This window comes from Lepus europaeus, chromosome 14, assembly GCF_033115175.1.
Source record: "Lepus europaeus isolate LE1 chromosome 14, mLepTim1.pri, whole genome shotgun sequence".
NCBI classification, from domain to species: Eukaryota; Metazoa; Chordata; class Mammalia; order Lagomorpha; family Leporidae; genus Lepus; species Lepus europaeus.
Genome location: NC_084840.1, coordinates 77,230,012 through 77,257,927, shown reverse-complemented (window position 1 = coordinate 77,257,927; position 27,916 = coordinate 77,230,012). Strand labels below are relative to the sequence as shown.

General features: G+C 38.7%; 1 protein-coding gene across 1 annotated transcript; it reads left to right on the top strand.

Annotated features, from left to right (window-relative positions):
* The first annotated feature begins 243 nt into the window (after positions 1-243).
* On the top strand, positions 244-14,485 carry LOC133773589 (prostaglandin-E(2) 9-reductase-like). Its single transcript, XM_062211016.1, has 9 exons — positions 244-414; positions 2,797-2,964; positions 3,710-3,826; positions 4,583-4,660; positions 5,751-5,873; positions 8,516-8,625; positions 9,384-9,549; positions 12,429-12,511; positions 14,429-14,485. The coding sequence occupies exons 1-9, from the start codon at positions 331-333 to the stop codon at positions 14,466-14,468; spliced, it is 969 nt and encodes a 322-aa protein (XP_062067000.1). The 5' UTR covers positions 244-330; the 3' UTR covers positions 14,469-14,485.
* Positions 14,486-27,916: the final 13,431 nt, after the last annotated feature.

Genomic DNA, 27,916 nt, shown 5'->3' with positions numbered 1-27,916 from the left:
TTATTAAAACTATTAATTATTTTCAATACTAGGTATGATATTATAAACAGAAATTTCATTGAAAATGTGTGTTTCCCTTATTTCCATGTAGTTCATTTAAGAAAAAACCTTCTTCTATTTAAAAAAAAAAAAACACTAACTCATTGAAATACTGTCCACAGTGTTGAATTTGTTTTAGCTCCATTCCGTCCACATGCCATTGGTTAATGATTGCACAAGTATTAGGTCATTCACTTACTGGTACCATCTTCTGAAGGCCTAAGAAGTCAAGACGCGTGACTGGCTACACTGAGAAGACAGAAGGAACTGTGCAGTCACCGAGAGGAGACAATGGATCCCAGACGTTACGTTATGGAATTAAATGATGGTAACATCATACCTCTACTGGGATTTGGCACTGCTGCACCTATAGAGGTAAACATAGTGTTCTTAGGATTGAATGTAAAAATGAAATAGAATGTATATTAGTGGAAACCAACGTCAGTATTGGAGTTACTTAGTTCTGCATTTAAAGACCTGTTTTCCAGTGTCTCTGAGCAGGGGTGGGGGATGGTTTGTTCTAAGTTTCACCAGCCTGGAGCACAAGACAGAGAGTACTTAGACATAGTTCTGCATCGGGTTCTGATCTCTTGATCACCTATTGATTTTTCTCACCAGTACTGGATTCCCCCCTTTTTAATCTTTCCCAGTTTGGCAGAAAAGATGAAAGTCAAGTCAAGAAGCTGTCTTTTTAAAGGTTGACAGCCATGGGAGTGGTTTCTTTTCCATTTCATGGCTGAAGAATTTTTTTCTCCTTCCAAGTAGACTACATAGATGGACATTTCTGTGGATAAACTACTGGGATAGAGGGCATGAACACTGATAGAGTCCGGCTCAACTGCTCTGGGGCAACCCTGAGAATCACGCTGTAAATAGCGGACAGGGGTTAAGCAGATTTTCTCATGTAGTACTACTGTCTTACCTGGGAAGATACTAGAAAGGAAAAAGATAATGTGTTAGAGGATAATTGGAACATAATAAGAGTATGTCTAAATTACTGGTCCTGATTAATGTATGCTCTTTTTAAGAAAATGGTATCTGGGGCTCTCCTAAATGAAAGTCAGTATAGCAGATAATTTATTAGACTGAGGAGAATTTTTTAGCACTAATATTATCCCTAGGTCCTGAAATTGTGTAACAAAGGACCAATTACTTCAGAATTGAAGTCCCCATTTTCTCATGTCTTTGATAAAAGGAAATCTTAAAGGGGCCATTTTGGAGACATGTGACAAGACTTGGTTATTTTCAGGGCAATGTGTCATGAAGGGCGCGGATAAGGAAGGACACCAGTAGACCTTTAGCCTTAGTTCATTTCTTTGCCCTAACCCCAGGTCAGCACCGGATTGGTGTCAGGAGAGAACAGTGGCATCCAGTATCTAGTTCATTAGGATTTCATTAAAAGTAATTAATTTCTCAAATTCTTACAGCAAATGGTATGAAGCCTGATTTCATTTCTGATCTTTAACCAATACACTGTCAAATCCTTATTGAAATTTTGTAGATGTAACCAAATTTTTTTGATTTTGTCCTAATTATAGCTACCCTAAAACAAGTGCCTTTTATTTGAAGACTGACACCTAGTTTAAACAACTCTTGTGTGATATGGCTAAGTTCTTACACATAAATGTATAGGATAGGATTATGCATAATGCTTAATGTTTAGTGTTTTCATGCAAACGGAGTGTCTGTGTAGAAAATATTTAACGTAAATGACTGTTGTCTCTTGAATTGATTATTATCATAGTGGTTCCTGGGTAGGATTAGTGGACATAGTTTACCCCATTCCTTAACTGATAAGGTTGTTGTTGCACCAGAACTCCTTTGAGAAATGAGTTTTAAGTGTAACTGCTTTCCCGTGGGAGAGTGGTACTTTGGTTGCTGTGCTTTCCCGTGGGAGAGTGGTATTTTGGTTGGTTCAGAGGCCTACATAACCTGTCTCCAGTGAATAATTAAGTTAAATCTCAAGACCTCATTGAAGCAGCAATCCTTATGTGTTGTCATAATTTCGTGGTGGAGGAATGTGGTGTTTTGTACGACTACACTGTAAGGGAGCTCATAGAAGCTTGTACCATGGTTCTTCTGTACTTCCTTCCATATGCATTTTTGCTGTGCTAATTTTACTTTGTAATCTCACCATGTAAATAGTAACGACATGAAAATTCTCTGAGTTCTTCCAGCAAATCTGCAAACCTGAGATATAAGTTATCAGTCAGGTATTGCCTGAATCTGATAAGTTTCCTGGGTTGACCAGCTCTTTCTATTAGGACAAAAGATGGGCCAGTGCTGTGGCATAGTGGATACAGCCAACGCCTGCTGTGCTAGCATCCCATATGTGTGCTGGTTCAAGCTCCACTTCCAATCCAGCTCTCTGCTATGGCCTGGGAAAGCAGTGGAAGATGGCCCAAGTCCTTGGGCCCCTGCACCAGTGTGGGAGACCCAGAAGAAGCTCCTGGCTCCTGGCTTTGAATCAGTGCAGCTCTGGGCCATTGTAGTCAACTGGGGAGTGAACTAGTGGATGGAAGATCTCTTTCTCTCTGCCTCTGCCTCTCTGTAACTCTGCGTTTCAAATAAATAAATAAATATTTTTTTTAAAAAAAGGACAAAAGATCCAGACAAACTGAAGTGGATTACTGACCCCAATTGTAGAAATAATTCAAAGTTTGAGAAAAACTGCTTCTTAGAGAAGTCCTCACCACTGTCTGATTGAGGCACTTCTCATGCCTGGATAGCCACATACTATTTTTTGTTTCTCCCTAGGTTCCTAAAAGTGAGGGTCTAGAGGCCACCAGATTAGCTATTGATGCTGGGTACCGCCATTTTGATTCTGCTTCTGTGTACCATAATGAAGAAGAGATAGGACAGGCCATCAGGAGCAAGATTGCAGAGGGCATTGTGGAAAGAAAAGACATATTCTACACTTCAAAGGTATATTTTGTATATGCTGTTCAAGTGTGTAGTAATTAATGTTTTAATTAAATCTCACATAAATTCATTCATACATAATAACATAACATCCAGTTTGATAAGAGATGTGCGCAGTTTTGAATCTTTAAAGTGATGTCCCCTTATTTTTCTGAGCCTTACTTCATAGCAGTATGATTTAACAAAGGTCCACAGAATAAGAGAGCTAACATCAGATTATGACTCTCCTTATCTTCTTTCCTCAATTCATTATTCTGAACGCAAATTTTCATCTGTATCAATAAAAGCAAGCACTATCAGAGAATTCTTTGAGATTTAAACATGATTTTGCTAAGTGCTTTGTAATTGTGTTTAACACATGTTTAAATCTTCAAACCATTTTCCCCCTCAGTCGTGTAACTAATATTGACAATAATTCTTTGCCAAATAGTAAAAAAGAAGGAAGAGCAAAACTATTTAATAACTTTGTAAATTCTATCCAACATTTTTTGAAAATGGACATTGTATTACCTCGTGAAATATTTTATCTGTTCAGTAATTATTCCGTTGATCATTAATAATCAAATGTATGCACTGTAATGTCACTTGAATAGGTCAGATAAAAGGATATTCAATACAGAAGAGAGTATTTTTCACTGTGCTGGTCAGTCTCTAACTAATAGATTCATGTCCCAATATCAGGTGAAGTGAAAAATAAATTTAATTAATGTATTAATCCAGCACGGCTTTCAAACATTAACCTTTGCAGCTTTGGTGTACTTTCCATCGACCAGAGCTAGTTCAGCAAAGCTTGGAAGAAACATTGAGAAAAGTTCAACTGGACTATGTGGACCTCTACATTATTCATTTCCCAATGGCTTTGAAGGTAGGCAATTTGAATAAATAAATCTATTGCACTTCAGCTATTGGCATGGATAGTTATCAGTAATGAGCCCTCATTTTTAGCGATGATTAAATTAAAATGATATAAATGTGTGAGAGCTTAATTCATGTAATTTACAGAAACTACTCAAGACATCCCATTAAAAGAGCTTACTGGATTTTTGTAAATATTGAGTCCAAACCATGGTTTGAAGTAGTCTTCAGAAATGACTTTGTTTATATCAATTCCTTGCTTCTGCATTACTACAAGAGTGACAAAGTCTTTTAAATTGATGGAAAATTTGGCATTGAGACATTCAAGGCTCATGGACATTGGTTCTTGGTAGCTTCTCTAAATCTTACGGCATCAAAATTAATCTTTTATGGCACCTTCATTGACCGTGGTTTTGTCATGTACTTGTCCTTGGAATAAATGAAGATCAAGGCTATGTAACTTATTTCCTAGTGAGAGAGACACAGTTCCTGAGATGAACTATAGAAATAAGCAAAGTAACAAGTCAGCCAGGAGACATTATTAGGCTCTAGGAAACTGTATACACACACACACACACACACACTTCTGAGAGAATAGAGGAAATCTGTCATCAAAAGACATTAAAATATTTTCAATGTGTCTGTAGGGGATGTTGTTGCATCTACTTTACAAGGTTTAGTGTCTCATCCTAGGCATACCTAGGAACATTTTGTGGGTGGAAACTTGTGTTTTTAACCATCACTTTAACGACTGCTTCTATTCCAGCCAAGTAAAGAGCGAATTCCAAAAGATGAAAATGGAAAAGTAATGTATGACACTGTGGATCTCTGTGCCACATGGGAGGTGAGTTTGAGGAGATACACAGAAGAGAATGCTGGGGAAGGAGAGTCAGGTCATCTTCCACCTTTTGAATGATATCCACAATTCTGGAAAAGAAATTCCTGATTTTGATGGCCGGCGCCATGGCTTAACAGGCTAATCCTCCGCCTTGCGGCGCCGGCACACCGGGTTCTAGTCCCGGTTGGGGCGCCAGATTCTATCCCAGTTGCCCCTCTTCCAGGCCAGCTCTCTGCTGTGGCACGGGAAGGTAGTGGAAGATGGCCAAAGTCCTTGAGCCCTGCACCCGCATGGGAGACCAGGAGAAGCACCTGGCTCCTAGCTTCGGATCAGCACTATGCGCTGGCCGCAGCGGCCATTGGAGGGTGAACCAACGGCAAAAAGGAAGACTTTTCTCTCTATCTCTCTCTCTCTCACTATCCACTCTGCCTGTCAAATGAAATTCCTGATTTTGAAAGTGGATGATTTGCTGTGTGTTGGCAAGGAATACACTACTGTGATATAATAGTAAGAAATGGAAATCAGGATTAAGCATATGTTTTCCTCCATCTGCACTTCTCTCAGTTTTTTTTAAAGATTTATTTATTTATTTGAAAGTCAGAGTTACACAGAGAGAGGTGAGGCAGAGAGCAAGAGAGGTCTTCCATCCGATGGTTCACTCCCCAGTGGCCGCAACAGCCGGTGCTGAGCTGATCCAAAGCCAGAAGCCAGGAGCTTCTTCCGGGTCTTCCATGTGGCTGCAGCTGCTCAAGGACTTGGGCCATTTTCTACTGCTATCCCAGGCCATAGCAGAGAGCTGGATGAGAAGTGGAGCAGCCGGATGTCAACCCAGTGCTCATATGGGATGCTGGCGCTTCAGGCCAGGGCGTTAACTCACTGCACCACAGCAGCGGCCACAACTTCTCTCAGTTTTATAAGGAGGACATACTAATATTTTTCTTACACTGCTCATCTTGTTCCTCCCTCTCCCTTTTTTTTTTTTATTAGTTTTCTCTTCAGGATGTTCAATTTAGTTATCTTGTCAACATTTAACAATGTTCTTATTAACAACACTTCGCATTTGTAAAACCTCTTCAATCCTTCTTCACTTTTACAGGCCATGGAGAAATGTAAGGATGCAGGGCTGGCTAAGTCCATTGGGGTGTCTAACTTCAACCGCAGGCAGCTGGAGATGATCCTGAACAAGCCAGGGCTCAAGTATAAACCTGTTTGCAACCAGGTGAGGGCCTTCAGCCTCCTCTCTTTGTGTTTCTCATTCTGTGCTTCCTGTTCTAGGGCCTGGTGTTCATTTCTACTCCCCCCTTTTTATACATTTGTGGAATGACAGATTCTAAGAGCAATGTCTCTATTTAGAAGGGAATATAGGACCTTCCCTTGGGTCTCTACATGATGAAGACCTATATTGAAACTTTGGGAGAGCTTTAGATGGGAATTTGTGTAAGAATCCGTGGAGGTGAAATGGTTAAGGAAGCTAGCAGTTCTTAATGTGAGCTTCTGGGGAGGGTGGACTTACCCTTGTGTTATTAAGCATGACCAGAGTTCAGGTGTGTGCATGTGATGTGGAGGGAAAGGAAGATGATAAATGCCTGGAATAGTCAGTAATCAGGAGACACTGAAAATAGTATTAGGTAGAGAAATCAGAAGGGTTTGTGTGTGATTCAAATGCCTGAGTTTTTCTTTTGACATCTGCTTTTAGATGTCTCACAGTCACAGATCCATGACATGTGAACTAGAAACTGAAAAAGTCATGCAGGTTAGAGGTAGAATGTGAATCTGTTTATGGTGGTACCAGTGGTGCATGAATACTCACATACTTTTAGTAGAACCAGAGCCAATCCTATGCCTGACTCTATCTAAATTTGTACCCCCTCCCTTGTTTTTGCCATCAAGTATCTCTTCCAGCTCATCTATTTTGTTTCTGATTCTGTGCTCTAACTTACTTTTTAAGATCTGGTAGCTCTGTTGTAAGGATTCTAAATTAGAAAAATATAGCTTGGAAAAATTATAAATTTTATATTTACTGATGATGATGTAAAATATAATATTAAAGGGCTGGTGTTGTAGCTTAGAAGATTAGGCCTCCACCTTCAGTACTGGCATCCCATATGGTCTCCAATTTGAGTTCCTCCATTTCTGCCCCAGCTCCCTGTTAATGCATCTGGGAAAGCAGTGGAAGATGGCGCTCCTGTGGGTATATCATTTGCCTGCTAACTACCTTCAATTCAGCTCAGCTGTGCGGAATTACTTCCCTTCTGAATGAAAAACAGAGAGAGAGAGAGAGAGAGAGAGAGATATTTACCATGCCTCACCTGGGTGTGTCACCTTTGATACACCCTTAACCCTGAGGAACAAACAGTGCTCTCAGGTCACACCCATCTCAAGCCTCTAAGGCTCCATCAAAAGCAGAGAGTCCACTTAATACAGTCATATTATAACAAGAAAAAAACACCACAGCGAGGGAAGGAGAATCCAAAGAATATCTCTACAATGCCAAGCCACAAACGCAGAAAACAAGGTAACAAGAACAAGGAAGACATTATGACACCCCCAAATGAACAAGACACCCCAAGCCAAGATTATGAAGATGATGAGATGGAAGAAATGCAAGATATGGATTTCAAAAAATTTATGATAAGAACAATTAGAAGTGTTCAAAAACAAATGCTTGAGCTACGGAATTCCTTACTGGACAGGATAGAAAATCTCCTTTGAGAAAATGAAATCCTAAGGAGGATTCAAAATGAAACGCAGAAACTAGTAGAAAAGGAAAGTGTGATAGTGAAGAGAAATCAAAATGAAATGAAGAACTCAATAGATCAAATGACAAACACATTAGAGAGCCTTAAAAACAGAGTCAGTGAAGCAGAAGAGAGAATATCAAACTTAGAAGAGAGAGCACAGGAAAGTACATAGTGAAACCAAAGAAAAGAAGAGGAAATTAGAAATCTAAAAAATATTGTTGGGAATCTACAGGATACTACTAAAAAACCCGACATTCGGGTTCTAGGAGTCCCTGAAGGCATGGAGAGAGAGAAGGATTAGAAGGCCTTTTTAGTGAGATACTTGCAGAGAACTTCCTGGGTTTCGAATAGGGCAGAGACATCCTAGTACAGGAAGCTCACAGAACCCCTGGTAAACATGACCAAAAGAGATCCTAACCCGACACATTGTAATCAAACTCACCACAGTGAAACACAAAGAAAAGATTCTAAAAGGTGCAAGAGAGAAACGTCAGATTAATCTCTGAGGATCTCCAATTAGACTCACAGCAGACTTCTCATCAGAAACCCTACAGGCTAGAAGGGAATGGGGAGACATAGTCCAGGTACTAAGAGAGAAAAACTGCCAGCCCAGAATATTATATCCTGCAAAGCTCTCATTTGTGAATGATGGTGAAATAAAGGCCTTTCATAGCAAACAGAAATTGAAAGAATTTGTCGCCACTCGTCCAGCCCTGCAAAAAATGCTTAAAGATGTGTTACACACAGAAACACAGAAACACGGCCATCTATATGAAAGAAGGCAGAGGAAGGAAATCTCACAGCAAAAGATCACAGGAAACTCAAAGTATATATTAGAAAATATCTTTGGGAAAATGGCAAGGCAAAGTCACATTGAATGTTAATGGCCTGAACTGTCCAGTTAAAAAACACCTGATTGGGTTAAGGAGCAAAACCCATCTTTTTTGCTGCTTACAAGAAACACATCTTTAAAAAATATTATCCCTGGAAGTCATTATTGTCCATTTAAATTTTGTTACTCAGTTTTTCTTTTTTGTTTCTTTTCAATTTTAATATTTCTCCTTCACATCAGTATTTGTACATCCAGTAATCTTAAATTCTCTGTGTTGTCTATCTACAGGTGGAATGTCATCTGTATCTCAACCAGAGCAAACTACTGGATTTCTGCAAGTCAAAAGACATTGTTCTGGTTGCCTATGGTGTTCTGGGAAGTCAAAAATATGGAGAATGGTAATGAGGACACTAGCAAACTTACCTAAAACAACTTTGCTGTTGCAACGTTAGCATTCAAAGCATAACCACTTTTCTGGCATTAACTCCGAAATATTGCAGTATAAGGGGAGAATTAGCATTTCTTTTTTAAAAAAATAATTTATTCACTATTAACGTGAGCAAATTTCGTGAATTCTACAAATATAGATTTTGGAGCATAGGGATACTTCTCCTGCTACCCTCCCGTCTACACTGGCACCCTCTCCTCCTTCCTTTTTTATTCTTTCTTTTAATTTTTACAATGACCCACTTTTGGTTTATTTTATACTCATAAGACTAAATTTACTAAATAAGTCAATAATTCAATAAGTAGTAAGCAGAAAATAGTACTGCCCTTCAACTGTAGGGACAAGGGCTCTAAACAATCAACAGATCTCAAAATATCAATTTTGTGCATACACATTACATGTTTTTTGTACTCTATTAGTTACCACAGAACAGTGAAAATGCATGATATTTGTCTTTTTGGGAGTGGCTCATGTCATTAAGTATAATGATTTTCAGCTACATCCATTTGGTTGCAAAAGAAGGATTTCATTGCTTTGGATGGATGAGTAGTCTTTCATTCTATAAATCACAGATGACTGTGGTTCTGCTTCCTGAGACCACATTTGAGTAGCACTGGTCTAGAGTAGGCACTGTAGTCTGTTTTGGAATCCTCCTAACAAACCAAATACATGAACTCAGAAATTCAGCATTGTTGCCTTTCCTCCTAGGGTGGATCAGAACACTCCGGTTCTCTTAGATGATCCAGTTCTTGGTGCCCTGGCAAAAAAGCACAAGCGAAGTCCAGCACTGATTGCCCTTCGTTACTTGCTACAGCGTGGGCTTGTGGTTTTGGCCAAGAGTTTCAATGAGAAGCGAATCAAAGAGAATTTGCAGGTGATGAGTGGGGCTTTGGGCACTGGGGCTCCTACAGTATCCATCATGTGTGTCTTCTTTGTAGGCACTCAGGATACCTTTGTGGTATCTGGGTGTCCCTGTCATCTCCTGTGTGTTTCTTCTTATTGCCCATTTGTAAGTGTTTTCTTTTGCTGTAGAGCAGGGAAGCCTACATGCCTGGATTGAGTTGCCAGGGTGCAGAATTCTGAGGTTTGTGTTTCAGCATGAATTCTGCAATTTATTGTGTAGTCCTGTCATCTGGCAGCTATTTTTCATCAATTCCTTAAATAAGGTAGTTGAATTGGCTATTATTCTGCCTACAATATTTATGATTTATTTTGTGTTTCCCTTAGTTCTCATGTAGTTTAAAATTTATATAGCTTTTCACTCTGTTTTATCTCTTTAGTCTGGCATCTACCCAAGTCTTACTTAAATGAATTGTATTTTATTTTAAAACAGGAGACAACTATAATACAAGTAGCTATCGTATTTGTAAAATACAATCTTCCCAAAGTAGAGATTTAATTTTAAAAGTTTTATTATGGTTCGCAGCTTTGTAGTTTGACAGTTAACTTTGACCATTTGCACTCAGTCCTCTGCTTCTCTTCTTGTCTGCAACCTTCATGTATTTCTCATTGAGTCTCTGCTGCCTTTGCTGGACAGTGGGTGAGCTCTGATTCAGAGTTTTTATTGAGACACTCTCTGTTCTACTTCACTTCTCCCCATACGGTTGTTCCCCTTTCAGTAAATTCTATCAGGCTTTATATCATCCCATTACAGAATTCTAAGGTATTCTGTGCATATTTGCAAAGCCTCCTGGGAACAGATGCACGATTACTTCTTTAAATACTATCCTAAACGTGAGTTATAAGATGGGCCAGCTTCATGTAACAAGAGCAAGGATGCTGGGATGTGTGCAATTTTGAGTGACATTACTATAAACTGCCTTTCACATTGATATATTCTGTATACCATTTTTTAGACTCAGATGTATTTGTTGAGGCATTTTATTCCAAGATGTGCCTTAGTTTTCATTCTCTATACAGTCTATTTTTATGAACAAAAGTTACTTCTCTGTGTCATCAAATTATTCATGCCTTTTTTGTGGTTAATAAGTGTCATGTTTTGACCTATATGGGAAATGTGTAGGATTATACTAAATTAGCTTACAAAATTGTTGTTGTCTTTCCTTCCAAATTTAGACTTTCACTCCATTGGAATTTATATATTACTTGGAATAATGAGACAAATATACCTATATGTTTACTAAATGAATAGCAGATATACTTCACAACAACAACATTTCTGGACTCTGCTTCTCTTCAGTGTGCTGACTTACTTTTCTGTACTATCTTAATTATATTGAAAAATACATTATATTGTGAAGAGTGGTAATTTTCTCCTATATCCTTTTATTTATTTTTAAAAAGATTTACTTATTTGATTTGAAGGCAGAGTGAGAGAGTGCTGCCTTCCCTTGCACATTAGCAGGAGGTTGGTTCAGATGTGGAGCAGCTCAGACTGTAACCGAACCATCCAGTATGGGATGTGGTATCACAAGTGGCAGCTTAACCTCCTGTGCCACAAAACAAGCCTCTGTATTATCTTTTTGAGGAATATCTGGGCTATTCTTCACTGACTATTCAGTGATATAAAATTTACAATGAGTTTATCAATTTCCACCTAAAGTCCTTAGGTGGGTGTATTGAGATTGTCAATCTATTTGGAAGAACTGGTTTCTGATTGACAATACTGTGGATCCTAAGTGTCCATGAGTAGGTTAATTTATAAAAAAAATGTGGTATGTTTTCACCATGAAATCCTATTATTTGCACCAAAATGGCTGGAACCAGAATATACCATGTTAGCTGATAAGTCATGTACAAAAAGACATATGCTGCATGTTCTACAAAACTTAGGAGAGTTAAATAAGAACACCGGATGTTGATTACTGGAGCCCGCAGAAACAGAAAGAATATGGGGAGTTTGGATTACAAAATAGGGAAATTTGAATTTGGTACGGTTTTATGAATTGTGACCACTTACAAATATCAGGTAGATGTGAGTAATATGGGAAGTGTATGTACAAGTCTACATTTTTTTGTTTTGTAAATTTAAAAGCAATATGAAACAAAAAAAATTTTCCAAAAACTAACAAAAAAGGCTAAAAGGAGAATTTTAAATATGCAAAAGAGATTCAGTAATAAAATAGTGAAAGTCTATTTGCTAGATTATTTTAATTTTAAGCTTCTGACATTTCTTGTTTTCTCTGTCTCTCTTTCTTTGAATCTTCAGTTTAGGGTCTTAATAAACAACCTGTCAGGCAGCCATTTGTTTTAATATGTTATCAATTAGTGACAATATTTTTGATCTTTAAAGTACCCCCAATTTAGACAATCATATCCTCAAGGATGTTCTCCTAGCCTTTGCACCTGATGTCACTGCATTTGAATTATGTTGAAAGAATATTTTTGACGTTATACATGTTAATGGATGGAGTACAGAAATCCAACTATCTCCATGCTACTTGGTAAAATGTCTTATATATTTCAAAAGTATTCCCCTAGATTTTTCTAGATTCTGTGATACACGGTCCATTTATCTTTGTACGTTGTCAGCTTTGATTCATCTCCAGCTTGTTTTGGGATCTTTCATCTGTAGTTTTGTGCAGTTGAAATTAACTAAATCTAGGTATTGATTTCTATTTACTTTTAGCTGATATTCATTAATCACATTAATGTTTTATTGATGTCTTTAATAAGTTTTGGAAACTTCTGAGATATTTATGCATTGTCCTTACACCATTCAATGTAATTCCTCTGGATTTTCTATCTTAGTAAGACACAGTAGGAATAATTTAAAAATTTACTCTTTGATAGGTTTTTGAATTCCACTTGACTCCTGAGGACATGAGAGTCCTAGATGGTCTGAACAGAAATATTCGATATGTTTCTGCGAGTTTGTAAGTGCCTTTGGCTTATATCTTGCCACAACTTATTTTTGGAGAAGCAATGTAGAATGAGTGTTGGAAGTTACCTAAACATCAGAAAGCTAGAGTTGAACAAGGAGCCTGGTGTGAGACAGGAACTTTCTGGATTGTCTTCTCAATTTCTCAATAGAGCTCCAGTTACTGACAGAAACCAGCTGAGAGAGTCCATGTCAGTGTGGACTTTTATACATCCCCCGCTGTGCTTCTCATTCCGTGGAACTTTTCAGATCAGGAAACACCATGCTTGAATCAACATCTCCATAAAGACCTCTGTAATCTAGAGTGAATTGGTAGGCATACACTATGGATATTATCAATGAGGCTTCTTCAGTATTTCCAGAATCCAGTTAATAGCACCTTCCAGGAACCTGATGAATTCTTTCACAGATTGAAAGCATTTATATTACCACTGTATTCCATGCCTGAAATTCCCATTCACCTCCTATGTAATCATTGATTGGATTCTATCCATTTAATGTTTTGAATATTGTCATATTTCTCCTTCGTTTTCATTGTATGCTCAATCAAGACCCCAAAATCTTCATTGCCTGCAGACAGGTTGGTCTTAATTTGGTCAATGGAGCCCTTAGTTTTTATTCTGTGAAGTATAGAGACCTTAAATTAGTAGATAAGTTATGGGGAAGATTTGACAATGAATGGAAGAGTACATAACCAAAAGAGTCATAAATGGAAAGATTTTGTAGTCAAAAAATTGTTACTTACTCTTCAAGATTGAACATGATAGAATATGAGGAAGCGAATATATTGTTATTGATGGTAAGCACTAATATGTATTCTTTCTGTCTGTAGTCATTTTGATTTATAATAGAAAAAAGGGATGATTTATGAAATGACATTAGCATAGTGAAAAATTGATTGCACTGAAAATTTGTGGATATTTGGTTGTCAAGGCTGGAAGTTTCATTATTATAGAGAAAAATTAAAATAAGTAGAGACAGAATGTAAACAAAGAGAGATAACCATTTGTAATACTACTACCTCTTTAACTGGTAGCATTTATTGGTCATGTTGGTCATATTTTTGCTCTAACTGTGTTGTTGCTATCAAATATGAACATATCAAAAACATACTGTAAACTCCATAGGCATGAAACTCTCCCTTATAAATTACATTCTTTGTAATTCTGAATCTAATATGGTATTGTATATAAGGTAGACAGTCAGTAAAATTAATACTTTTTTTTTTGACAGGCAGAGTGGACATGAGAGAGAGAAAGATAGAGAGAAAAGTCTTCCTTTGCTGTTGGTTCACCCACCAACGGCAGCCACAGCCGGCACGCTGCAGCTGGCACCCTGCGCTGATCAGAAGGCAGGAGCCAGGTGCTTCTCCTGGTCTCCCATGGGGTGCAGGGCCCAAGCACTTGGGCCATCCTCCACTGCACTCCCTGGCCACAGCAGAGAGCTGGCCTGGAAAAGGGGCAACCGGGACAGAATCTGGTGCCCCGACCGGGACTAGAACACGGTGTGCAGTCACCGTAAGGCGGAGGATTAGCCTATAGAGCTGTGGCACCGGCCAATATGTTCTTAATATTGAAGAGAATTTTCTAGCATCAACTTGAATTTGTAAATGATAACACTTGATATCACTTGGCTTTATTGGCAAATCTGGCTTAGGGAGAGAAGTATGTTTGAATTTTGACTCTGTGTTGTTTGTTAAATTCCAGGAAAAAGTAATTTGAATACTTTTGTTATACTTATAAAAGTATTTATTATAAGGCAGTCATCATGAGAGTAAGAAATGCAGAATCTTTAACCAATAAGAATATACAATGATTAATGTCCCTAATGCCAGTTCCATATAAATCACTTTGTAATTACCATGTATGTAGAGTTATTAAATTCAGATTATGCATTTTTTTTCTCATTTTAGTTTGAATGGCCACCCTAATTACCCATTCTCTGCTGAATAGCATGGAGATCTTCATCATGACTTCTACCAGAAGCTCCTGCACACATCTTGTGATATGGCAGACATCTCACACGCTGATGATTAGAGACCTCTCTTCTGGATAATCCATGCTGCTAAACGCCTCACAATAAGCTAGAGTTAAATCCACAGGACAGGAAGCATGTGCACTAAATTTTTGTCACTTTCTTAAAACAATTGATGTTGACTTCTTCTTTAAAGATTCTGACTTACACGATTTCTTTCCTTTGACTGCCTTATTCCCCAAACTGATTTTCCTGGAAGTTTGAAAACCATTGGTGGGAGTTTCCAGCCATTCCATTGACCTTTCTGAAGTAGAAGCAAGCAGAATTGTTGACCTGTAGGGAAGTAACCGCTAGTAGGCATTTTTCAGTCAGTTTTTAACCAATGCTTCAAGGAAAAGTAAAACTCACTGCAAAGACCCTGGAAGGTAAGGCAATACTACAAGGATGACCAAGAATACACAGGTGCCTTGAGAGGCTCAAGCATGAGAGGTGCAGAAACTGGGGAAACAGATATTCTCTTTTTCTTTCTTTTATTTTTTAAACCTTCTTTTTAAAAACTTTTATTTAAGGTATGCAAATTTCATGTACTTCAAATATACAGAGTTAGGAGCATAGTTATACTTTCTACCCAGCATCCCTCTCACCCACACTCCCACCCTTATTCCTCCTCCCTCTGCTATTCCAATATTCTTTAAGATTTATTTGAATGGCAGAGTTAGAGAGAGAGGTAGATAGAGAGAGAGAGTGGTCTTTCATCTGCTGGTTCACTCCTCAAATGGCTACAAGGAATGGAGCTGAGCTGATTCGAAGACAGGAGCCAGGAGCTTCTTCTACATCTTCACATGTGTGCAGGGGCCTGAGAATTTGGGCCATCCTCTTGCATTCCCAGGCACATTACCGCAGAGCCGGATCAGAAGTGGACCATTGCAACTGGAGCGGGTACCCATATGCGATGCTGGTTCTGCAGGCTGGGGCTTTAACCCATTGTGCCACAACCCCAGCCAACTAATTTTTATTTTTTACAAAGACCTATTTCAGTTAACTTTATACTCTTAAGATTAATCCTATGCCTAGTAAAAAGTTCAACAAATAGAATGAAGGAAAAACAAAACAAAACAAAACAAAACAAAACAAAACAAAACAATGGTCCTCAAAAGTCAAGACAAGGGCTATTAAATCACCATATTGCAAAGTGTCAATTTCACGCGTATAGATTGCCTTTTAGGACACAGATCAGGGAAAACATATGGTATTTGTCTTTTGGGGACTGGCTTATTTCATAAATGTGATGTTTTTCAGTTGCTTCCATATTAAATTTGGTCAGGGAAATGAACATGAGCCAACTTGGTTAGTTGACTAGTAACTAGACACAGTGGAAGTAGAAGAGAAGGCTGTTTTGTGTCTTGCACACATATTTGTAAGTTTGCATTATTTTCTATTTAAAACATTTAAGAGGATATATTTTATAAATTAATATTTACATTTAGACTGTGAAAAATATGTTGAATATGGAACTGAGCACATCTATGTTTCAAAATATTGATAATTGGTCTTTCAATAATCGTATCCTGAATATCAAAGAAGAGTTTTCATAGTTAATTCATGAGCCAGAGCTGAGTGTCAGATTCTTCAATTACGATTTTCAGGAAATCCAGGGATCTTACTTGGCTTTTGGGGTCCAGAATGTCAAAACAAAAACAAAACATAGCAAAACAACAGCAAAAAAGTATTGACTTGCTGAATTGCCACAAATATCAGCTCTATGTCCATCACTTTTTTCTAGTTTAAAAATAAATGTCAACTTTAATACTATCAGTAGTTACTTTAATTATAAGTGACTTTAACTTATAAATCAAACGGAAGATAAAACAACAGAGTGAATAGACAGCTACAGGATTCAACTACTTGGTTTTTAAGAGATTCACTTTAGATCTAAGGCCACAATAGTTTGTACCTGAAATGGAAAGATAGTTCATGCAACTAGTAATAAAAAAAGAACTGTGTTAGGTGTACTAATGTCAAAGTAAATATAATTTATTTTAAAAACTGTGACAAGAAATAAAAGCCTTAAATGTTGAGAAATTTCTTGAGAGGTTTTAACTATGATATTACATGAAATTCACAACCTGATGAAATTTTCAGTAAACCCACCTCGATCACCCTTGATTCATGGGGTATATTCTTGGGTGAAGACACTGTGGCTTAATGTACCCTCCAAATGCTCAAAGAGACAATGGAGGCACTTTGTGACTTCCCTGATGTTCGGCATTATTTGTCTTTCTTATCACAGAACACTAGGATCAGCCCTTACATGCACTGGGTCTCGTGATCTTGAGTGATGACACAATGTTTTAATGGGTTTGAAACATTTCTGGATATGTACAATATGCGAAGGGGGAAAGATTGTAAAGAGAATGTTATTAGCTTTGATAGTTGTTCTCATTAATATAGGTTAGGGTCAATGCCAGTCACCAAAAAGACAGATATATAAAATCCCTGATCCGAAGTAACTAATGGAGTACCTGTATTAGAGACAAGTAGACATTTCGAGATTTGATGATATTTTACAACCCCTGTGGTTTCTGTTGAGGAACAGCATTTATTTTTCTCTTCATATAATTTTTTTTAACAGGCATAGTGAACAGTGAGAGAGAGAGAGACAGAAAGGTCTTCATTTTTCCGTTGATTCAGCCCCCAATGGCCGCAGCCAGCGCATTGCTGCTGGCACACCGCCCTGATCCGAAGCCAGGAGCCAGGTGCTTCTCCTGGTCTCCCATGCGGGTGCAGGACCCAAGGACTTGAGCCATCCTCCACTTCACTCCCGGGTCACAGTAGAGAGCTGGACAGGAAGAGGAGCAACCAGGACAGAATCTGGCGCACCCCCCCCCCCAACCCAATGTGCCGGCATGCAGGAGGAGGATTAGCATATCGAGCCGTGGCGCCAGCCCTCTCTTCATTTTGATGAACTCTTTATAGGGTAAACTAACCTATCTTTAAATAAGCTGAGACTAGATCTTTGTGAAAATTAAAAGTGGGAATGTGAGAGGAGGAAGAGTTGGAGGGTGGGTGGGAGGGAGGAGAACAGGAGAAGTGTGATTATGTTTCTAAACCTGTATGTAGGAAGGACATAAAGCTTGTATAAGATAAAATTTTAAAAAATATAAGCAGATTAGCTTAAATTCCATGAGATGTTTTCCAACACCTTCTTTTTTTATTAATTTTTTTTTTTTTTTTTTACAGGCAGAGTGGACAGTGAGAGAGAGAGACAGAGAGAAAGGTCTTCCTTTAATGTTGGTTCACCCTCCAATGGCCACTGCGGATGGCGCGCTGTGGCCGGCTCACTACGCTGATCCTAAGGCAGGAGCCAGGTGCTTCTCTTGGTCTCCCATGGGGTGCAGGGCCCAAGCACTTGGGCCATCCTCCACTGCACTCCCGGGCCACAGCATAGAGCTGGACTGGAATTGGGAAAGCAGGACACAATCTGATGCCCCTACCGGGAGTAGAACCTGGTGTGCCAGCGCCACAGGCAGAGGATTAGCCTATTGAACTTTGGAGCCGGCCCCAACCCTTCTTAAGAACAAAGAATAACTGCATTTACTTAGGCTGCAATCCTAGAGACATAGTAATCCAATCAGCCTTGAAAATGTGCCCAAGGTTTCAGAAAATATTGTCTGATTTCTAGCCCAAACTACAAGGGGAGTGGTGGTTAATTACATTTCCTGGTTACAGTAATTATGATTGCTGATTAAAGATCATGTGAAAAAAGATTGAATTGAGTTTCAAGAATGAAGGGGAATTTTTGCAGAAAACTCTTGGAGAGGCTAGTGAATTGTTTTAGAGCAATAAAACTGCAATTTAGTTCACAAGGTCTGTGTGTACTCAGGTGGGAATATTCAAAATTGCTCAACTCCAGAGTTCAGCTGCACACTTGCATGATGTCAGTTTTCCCAAGAACTCCTCAGTTGCATTTTATCTTTTCATTTATTTGAAGTCAGAGAGATGATAGAAATAGAGTTAGAGGTGGAGGTAGAGATAGATAGAGATGAGAGAGAGAGAGAGGTAGTGAGAGAAAGGGAGAGAGAGAGAGAGAGAGAGAGAGAGAGAGAGAGAGAGAGAGATCTCCCATGCAGCGATTCATACCCATATGTCCACAACTCTTGGGGTCAGGCCAGGACAAATCAAGAGCTAGAAACTCAATCCAGTTCTCTCATTTGAGTGGCAGCAACTCACTTGCTGCCTATCAGGTTACACATTAGCAGGAAGCTAGAATCTAGTGAAGTCAGGACTCGAACCCAAGCATCTGATAAGGGACGTTGGTATTTCAAGTAGTATCGTAATCTCTGTGTCAAACATTCATCCTCAATTTTCCTTTTTTTGGCACCTGGTAATAAGAAGTTTAGGACAAGAACACACTCTCGATAGTGTCCAGTGAAGACTAGAACATCTCTCATTTCTTCTTGGCTCTTCCTTCTTCCACATGCAGATATAATCCAGAGGTTATGTTACGATCCTTGTATCAATAACTTAGGACAAATCTGACACATCAGAACCCATTTCTCTGGGGGTATTTACATGGATGATTTCAGCTAAAGCAAAGAACACATGCTGCAGTTTCATGTTCATTTAACCTGTTGACATGGTAGCTATCTCCATGCTTTAGAAGCATTCCAGAAAATTGATAAACAGAGGCACTGATTCCAACCTACTTTTCCCAGAAGATTTAGTAACACATAGCCTTGAAAGATAGAGAAGGTAGCTCCCTCCAAGAATATGTAAGGTATCTTTTTACTATCCAATAAATAATGTAATTCCTGCATTCTGTAATAACTAAAATTAGAGAAAAAAATAAATAAAAATGAAACACAAAAGCGTAAAAGACCAATGAAATGAAGAGCTGTTTTTCTTGAAAAAATAAACAAAATATACCATTGGCCCAACTAATCAAAAAATAAGACCCAAATTAATAAAATTAGATATGATTAAGGAGATGTTACAAAAGATAGCACAGGAATAAAAAGAATCATCAGGAATTGCTACAAAAAGCCCTATTGTCAACAAATTGGTATGAATAGATATCTGGATACATACAATCTACAAAAATAGAGTCATGAAGACATAGAACACCTAAATCAACCAATAATCGGTATGGAGATTGAATCAGTTATAAAGACAACCCCGAAAAAGAAAAGTCTATGGTCAGATGGATTCACTGCTGAATTCTACCAAACTTTTGAAAAATTCATTGCAATTCACAAAATATTGAAAACAATTGTAAGGGAGGGAAACCTCTCAAACTGTTTGCATTAGGCCAGCATCAGATTCATTCCAAAGCCAGAAAAAGATACAAAAAGAAACAGAACTGTAGAGCAATATCACTGATAAACTTAGTTGCAAAAATCCTCAAGAAAATACTATCTAATCAACTCAAACAGCACATCAGAAAGCTCAGTCACAGGGATCAAGTGAGATTTATCCCTGGTATGTAGGGATGGTTCATCACACACACACATCCCAATAAATAAATATGATAACATCACATTAACAAATTGAAGAATACAAATCATGTAATTGTCTCAATAGATGGGCACAACAAATTCAATAAAAGACAACATCCTATCTTTTCAAAATAAAAACCTTAAGCAAATTGGGAACAGAGGAATATTCCTCAACATGATCAAGGCAATATATGACAAACCCACAGCCAGCATCATATTGAATGGGGAAATGCTGTAAGCACATCCAGTAAGATGGGGAACCAGACAAGGGTGCCCACTTTCATTACTGCTATTACATATAGCTTTGAACATTTTAGCCAGTGCCATTAGCCAAGAAAAAGAAATCAAGTGGATACAAATTGGAAAGGAGTAAGTCAAATTCTTCATTTGCAGATGGCAGTATCCTATATGTAGGCAAAACAAAACAGAACAAAACAAAACTCCATTAATAGTCTACTGAAACTCATAAGAGAGTTGGGTAAAGTTGCATGATATAAAATCAACACACAGAAATGAATAGGCTCTGTATACCCCATCAATACCATAGCTTTTAAAATCAATCCCATTTACAATAGCTACAAAAATTTTTAAAAATACTTTGGAATACATTTAACCCAGGAGGTAAAAGATACATACAATGAAAATTACAAAACATTAAAGAAAGAAATAGCAAAAGACATAAAATAATAAAAAAAATTCTCTGTGTTCATGGATTGGAAGAACTAATATCATCAAAATGTCCATACTACTGAAAGCAATTTATAGAATCAATGAAATCACAATCAAAATATCAATGACATTCTTCTCAGATCTAGAAAATGATGCTAAAATGCATATTGAAATACAAGAAACCTGAATATAATGTAAGCAAAAGGGACACAGAAAAGAGAGGAGGTAGGATACGAATTCAAACCGGAATGAATGCATTCAAGAAAAATAAATTCACAGAGCTGGGTGACCAACTGCTGGCATGCACACAACCAAACACATGGCAGAGGGTACAGTACTCAGTGGACCGGGCCTTATAGATCTTAGAGTGGGTTAAGTGTCTGAAGGTGGGGTGGGAGCAATAGCGGGAGATGAGATTCTCCACACAGGTTTTTCAGGTAGCCTGCAGGCTTTCAAACCTGAAAAAGAATGTAGCAGGTGGAATGTGAGACTGAACTGGTCTCTTGAAAGAAGGCAGAGGTAAGGGATAAAATTGGCTTTTATCTGCTTTCTGGCAAGAACCTACAATGGTCCTTGTTCCATCAGCTAAAGCAACCTAAAATAACAAAAACAAAGCCAGAGGTAGACATACTACAGGGCAGTTATGATCAAGACAGCCTGGTATTGGCACAAAAATAGACATGTAAACTAACAGGACAGAATAGAAATCACAGAAATTAATCCATGAGAAACAACACACTCATTTTTGGTAAATGAGCTAAAATCAGTCCTTGAAGAAAAGACTGCGTTTTCAGAAATCATGCTGGGCCGGCGCCGTGGCTTAACAGGCTAATCCTCCGCCTTGTGGCGCCAGCACACCTGGTTCAAGTCCCGGTTGGGGCGCCGGATTCTATCTCGGTTGCCCCTCTTCCAGGCCAGCTCTCTGCTATGGCCCGGGAAGGCAGTGGAGGATGGCCCAAGTCCTTGGGCCCTGGAACCACATGGGAGACCAGGAGAAGCACCTGTCTCCTGGCTTCGGATCAGTGAGATTCGCTGACAGCAGCGGCCATTGGAAGGTGAACCAACGGCAAAAAGGAAGACCTTTCTCTCTGTCTCTCTCTCTCACTGTCCACTCTGCCTGTCAAAAAAAAAAAAAAGCATGCTGGTAAAATTAGATTTACACATGCAGAAGTGTGAAGCAAGACCCTTATCTTAAACCTTATACAAAAGTGAATTCAAAATGGATCAAGGATCTAAATCTATGATCAATCTTATGCTATCAAATTACTAGAAGAAAATATCAAAGAAATTCTGTAATACATTAGCATAGGCACAGACTTCTTAGATAAGACCAGAAGCACAGGCAATAAAAATAAAAAGAGACAAATGGGAATACATACAACCTAGAAGCTTCTGCACTGTAGTAGAAACTCTCGATGAAGTGATGAGACAACCAACATAGTGGGAGAACACATTTGAAAACTATGCAATGATAGCCAGGATCAATAAAGAGCTCTAGAAACTCAGCAAGAATACAACAAGAGTCCAGTTAAAAAAATAGAGCAAAGGACATGAACAGGTAATTTTTAAACGATGAGAACAAATTGCTAACAGACAAATGAAGAAATGATCAAGATCATTAGTCATCAGAGGAATGTAAATAAAAATCACAGTGAGGTATCACCTCACTCCAGACAGAATGGCTATCATTCAAAAATCAGAAGACAAAAAATGCTGGTGAGGATGTTGAGGATAAGTACCCTAATGCACTGTTGGTGGGAATGTAATGGTTATGGAAGACAGTAAGGAGATTCCTCAGAGATCTGAAAATAGATCTATTATATGGTCCAGCCATTCCACTTGTAGGAATTTTCTCAAAGAAATGAAATCAGCATATGAAGAGTTACACCTCCGTGTTTATTGCAGCTAAATTCACCATGACTAAGATATGAAATCACTCATGTCTATCGACTGATGATTGGAGACAGCAAATGTGGTGTATATGCACCATGGAATAATACACAGTGAAATTCTTTGAAATCATTTGAAGCAAAATTGATGCCACTGGAAATCATTATGCTTAGTGAAATTAGCCAGTCTCAAAAAGACAAATATCGTGTATTTTCTCTGATATGTGGCAGTTATTATGAACAGAAACTATGTAATATGTATAGGAATGAATGAAATGGACATCTTATGATATAATTGTCATATTTAGCCCTTGTTTATGCTTTTTAGCACTGTGATCTTTCTGCTTATAATTTTTGATTGTATGGTTACTGGTAAATTAAGACTGTGAGTATAAGGTGGACTAAAATTACGTCTTTGCAGAAATAATAAAATGAGGCCAGCGCCGTGGCTCACTAGGCTAATCCTTGCCTTGCGGCGCCGGCACACCAGGTTCTAGTCCCGGTCGGGGTGCCGGATTCTGTCCCTGTTGCCCCTCTTCCAGGCCAGCTCTCTGCTGTGGCCAGGGAGTGCAGTGGAGGATGGCCCAAGTGCTTGGGCCTTGCACCCCATGGGAGACCAGGAGAAGCACCCGGCTCCTGCCATTGGATCAGCGAGTTGTGCTGGCCACAGCGCGCCAGCCGTGGCGGCCATTGGAGGGTGAACCAGCGGCAAAAAGGAAGACCTTTCTCCTTTCTCTCTTTCTCTCTCTCTCTCACTGTCCACTCTGCCTGTCAAAAAAAAAAAAAAGGAAATAATGAAATGAAAAAAATGGAAGGTGAGGAGATGGTTTTGGAGAGTGAGGGGGGAGGAAGGGAAGTGTTTTTATCTCCTTAGAAATGTACCTATGAATGCCATGAAATCTCTTTTCATTATTTAATAAAAATTAAAAAAATAAACTAGGTGCCCTGATGTCAAGGATTTTCTCCTAAATCTCTACTACCTGCATGTGCAATCTCCAGTGCACCCATCCAATTCTTCTGGATCTTGTCTCACAAGAAAGAACACAATACTGTAACTTTGACTGCAAATATTTTTATTAATAAGCTTGGCTGACTCAGACATTTCATGACATCTAAAAGAATCAATGAATGACGAGTTCTGCTGTTAAATAGTTTGGGCAAAATTTTAATAATTTCATGATTTTTGACCTTGACATAAAAAGCAGGGATGTGTAATAGGTAGTATTGGGGACTGTGGATTGGTAAAATTTTAGATAGACAGGTCATCAAAGAAGATACTGTTATGATAGTCTAAAATGTCTAGGATTATAACTAGGTCTTGTATCCTATACCAGAATATAAATATGCAATTGCTTGATCATGAACAAAATTGTTCAGGCAAGCCCAGTTTTATAATAAAGTATATATAAAGTTAGAGTAACATGCAATTTTATTTATATTGAAAAATCTGTGTGTAAGAATTGTAGTTAAAATGTTATGGTCTACTGAATCTCAGTTGTGGCCACTGCTCTTAGATCGTAGCAATGGTTATGGTGAGATTCGTGTTGCTCTTTTACATTCATTTGTTCAACAAATACATAGAGCACCTCTAGTGATGAAGAACTTATCCATCAGATCATTAAGTCTGCTTAGAAGAGAATATTTATTCCTAATAACCAATGTACATACTATTATATTATTTGTGAGTATTTGACCTATGGCCTTTCACTCTCTCCTAGTTTTCTCAGTGTTGTTTTAGTTGTGGAAAGATGTTGAGGTTGTCAGATGCTTCCTCTGCATCAATTGAAATGATCATATGGATTTTTTCTTGCTGTAACTCTTCAATGTTTTCTGCCTTGTGCCAACTTCAGAGCTGGGGTGACAATTATGCCCATGCATAACAGGTGAACCTGAATGGTCCAAACAATTCGAGGAAGTGGGTGTTTCAGTGGAAACAGAGACCAGGGACCATAGGTACCACTCAAGACCTTGATTGTTACCTTTGAGATAGAAGATTACCAAGAATGACCAATGTTAACATAATCCCAAAACAATGGATTTCAAGAAAATAATGACTGTGCTGACATGTTACACACTGAATTTGTAGTTGAAATTCAGGAATGCCTGACATTGCTGATGCAGATTGCTAAGGCACAAGTGATTTCCTCATGGATGTGGTAAAACTGGTCTCACTGAAACATAAGTTCATTAACTGCATCATATGGTGGACCCATCTGTAGTTTTTGGAGGAATTCTCCATATGTTTTCCATGATGATTATATGAATTTCACTCCCAAGAAGAGTACATTAGGATACTGTTTTCTCTACAATCTTCCTATTTCTTGTTATTATGTTTTGATAATGGCCATTGTCACTGGGGTGAGTTAATACTGCATTGAGCTTTTATTTTCATGCTGTTATCCTGAGCATTATTTTCATGTGTCTATCAGCCATTTCTTTTTCTTCTTTGGAAAATGTCTATTCATATAATTTGCCAACTTATTTTCTTTTTAGTACATCTTTATTTGTTTGAACGTCAGAATGACAGAGAGATAGAGATAGAAAAATAGATGATAGATGATAGATAGATAGATAGATAGATAGATAGATAGATAGATATGCTCTACTCACTGGTTCACTACCCAGATGGCTGTGACTGCCCAGACTAGGCCATGAAGAAGCCAGGAGCCAAGAGTTTCATCCAGGCTTCCCACATGGATGGCAGGGGTCCAAACACTTGGACTATATCCCGCTGCTTTTCATAGGCCATTAGCAGGGAACTGGATGGAAAGTAGAGCAACTGGGAAATGAATTGGCTCATGTATGGGTCACTGCCATGGTAGGCAGTTGCTTAACCTGCTCCATCACAATGCTGACACAGTCTTTTTCCCATTTCTTTCTTTCTTTTTTTATTTATTTGACAAGTAGAGTTAGGTAGAGTTATAGACAGTTGGAGAGACAGAGAAAAAGGTCTTCCTTCCATTAGTTCACTCCCCAAATGGCCGCTATGGCCAGTGTTGCGCTGATCTGAAGCCAGGAGCCAGGTACTTCTTCCTGGTCTCTCATGCAGGTGCAGGGGCCCATCTCTTGGGCCATCCTCCACTACCCCCACCCCCCAGGCCACAGCAGAGAGCGGGACTGGAAGAGGAGCAACAGGGACTAGAACCCGGCGCCCACATGGGATGCCAGCGCCACAGGCAGAGGGTTAACCAAGTAAGCCATGGCACTGGCCCCTTGCCCATTTCTTAACTGCAGTGTTTTCATTATTGTTGATTTCATTCCTGTATTTATGCATTTTGGATATTGATTTTGTTATCAGATGCATAGTTTGCAAGAATTTTCTACCAATCTGTGAGTTGTCTCTTAGCTTTGTGAGTCATTTATCAGTTGTACAGAAGTTTGTAAGTGGGGCAAACTGTTGAAATTTTTACCTAATATATACTAAACTGATCTTCTGTATATAAAGAGAATTGAAAATAAATCTTGATGTGATTGGAAGAGGAGAGGGAGTGGGAAAGGGGAAGGTTTCAGGTGGGAGGGGAGTTATGGGAGGGGAGAAGCCATTGTAACCCATAAGCTGTACTTTGGAAATTTACATTCATTAAATAAAAGTTTAATAAATGGAAAAAAAAAGAAGTTTGTAAGTTCAGTAAAGTCCCATTTGTTTATTTTCACTTTTATTCCATGTGCTTTTGGAGTCTGACTCAAAAATTCATGCCTATGCCAATGTCTTACAGTTTTTCCCTTGTTTTTTTATAATTTTATTTGAAAGGAGAGAGTGAGAGAGACAGAGAGAAAGAGAGAGAGAGGAGGGGGAGAGAGATAAAGAGAGCAAGGAAAAGAGAGAGGTGTCTTTCATCTGTTGATTCACTTCCCAAACGGCCTCAATGGTCTGGACTGAGCCAGGCCAAGTCAGGAATGAAGAGCTTCATCCCAGTCTCCAACATGGGTACAGGACCCAACTACTTCAGCTATGTTCTATTGCTTTCCTAGGCATGTGATCACGGAGCTGGATCAAAAGTGGAGCAGCCAGGAGTCAAGCAAGTGCCCATACAGGAAGCTGGCTTTGCAGTCAGCAGGTTTAATCACTATGCCACAGCTCTGGCCTTTTCCCTTTGTTTTATTAAAGTAGTTTGATAGCTTCAGGTCTTTAGTTTAGGTCCTTGTTCTCCAGGGAATTTTTTAAAAAAACATATTTGTTAAAGATTAATTGGTTGTAAATGTGTGGATTATTTTTCTGAGGTTTCTTTTCTGTTCTGTTGGTCCATAGATCTGTTTTTATTCCAACATTATGTTGTGGGTTAAAATAGCTTTCTGGTATGTTTTGAAATCTTGTATTATAATGCCTCTGGCTTTGTTTTTATTATTATTTCTTTGGTTATTTGGGGTTTTGTATTTCCATATTAATTTTTTGGAGATTTATTTTATTGATTTGAAGGGTATAGTTACAGAGAGAGAGAGAGGGAGAGCCAGCAGAAAAGAAATATTTTATGGTTCACATCTCAAATGTCCAGGATGGTGTGGGCTAGGGCAGGCCAAAGCCAGGAGCCAGGAACTCCATTCAAATAACCTACAATGGTGACAGGAGTCTGTGTACCAGGGCTATCTTCTGTTGTATTCCCACATGCACCAGCAGGGAGCTGGATCAGAAAGATATCAGCTGGCACTTGAACTGGAAGGTCTAACATGGGATGTTAGTGTTGAAAGTGGAAGTTTAGCCTGCTAGGAAACAACATTGGGTCCTGCCATCTGCATGTTAGACTCTTTTCCCTTGTACTGTGAAAAACGTTCTTAGTTTTGGATAGTGATTACACTGAACCTTTCAATTGCATTGGATATTATGGACTATTTGACATTATTATTTTTTTATTTTTTATTTTTTATTTCATAAATGTGAATTTACAAAGTGCAACTTTTGTATTGTTGTGGCTTCCCCCCCCAACCTCCCTCCCTCCCGTGGTCCTCCCCTCTCCCTACCCATCCCACCCTTTATCGAGTTTCATTTTCAATTACCTTCATATACTGAAGATCAACTTAGTATATACTAAGCAAGGATTTCAACAGGCTGCACTCACACAACCACACAAGGTATAGGGTACTGTTCGACTAGTAGTGTTTGTATGTTTCATAGTAAAACACATTAAGAACAGAGATCCTAATGGGGAGCATGTACCCAGTGACTCCCGTTGTTGATTTAACAATTGGCACTCTTATTTATGACATCAGCAATCACCCGAGACTCTTGCTATGAGCTGTCTAGGCTACGGAAGGCCCTTGAGTTCACCGACTCTGAACTTGTTTAGTCAAGGCCGTATCACAGTGGAGGTTCCTTCCTCCCTTCAGAGAAAGGCGCCTCTCTCCTTGATGGCTTGTTCCTTCTACTGGGGTCTTGTT

Excerpts from the sequence above, each read along its gene's own strand:
- LOC133773589 (XM_062211016.1), top strand. The coding sequence starts at position 331 with ATGGATCCCAGACGTTACGTTATGGAATTAAATGATGGTAACATCATA. Across the intron at positions 4,661-5,750 it reads ATCTCTGTGCCACATGGGAG|GCCATGGAGAAATGTAAGGA; the intron begins GTGAGTTTGAGG and ends TCACTTTTACAG. Across the intron at positions 12,512-14,428 it reads CGATATGTTTCTGCGAGTTT|TTTGAATGGCCACCCTAATT; the intron begins GTAAGTGCCTTT and ends TTCTCATTTTAG.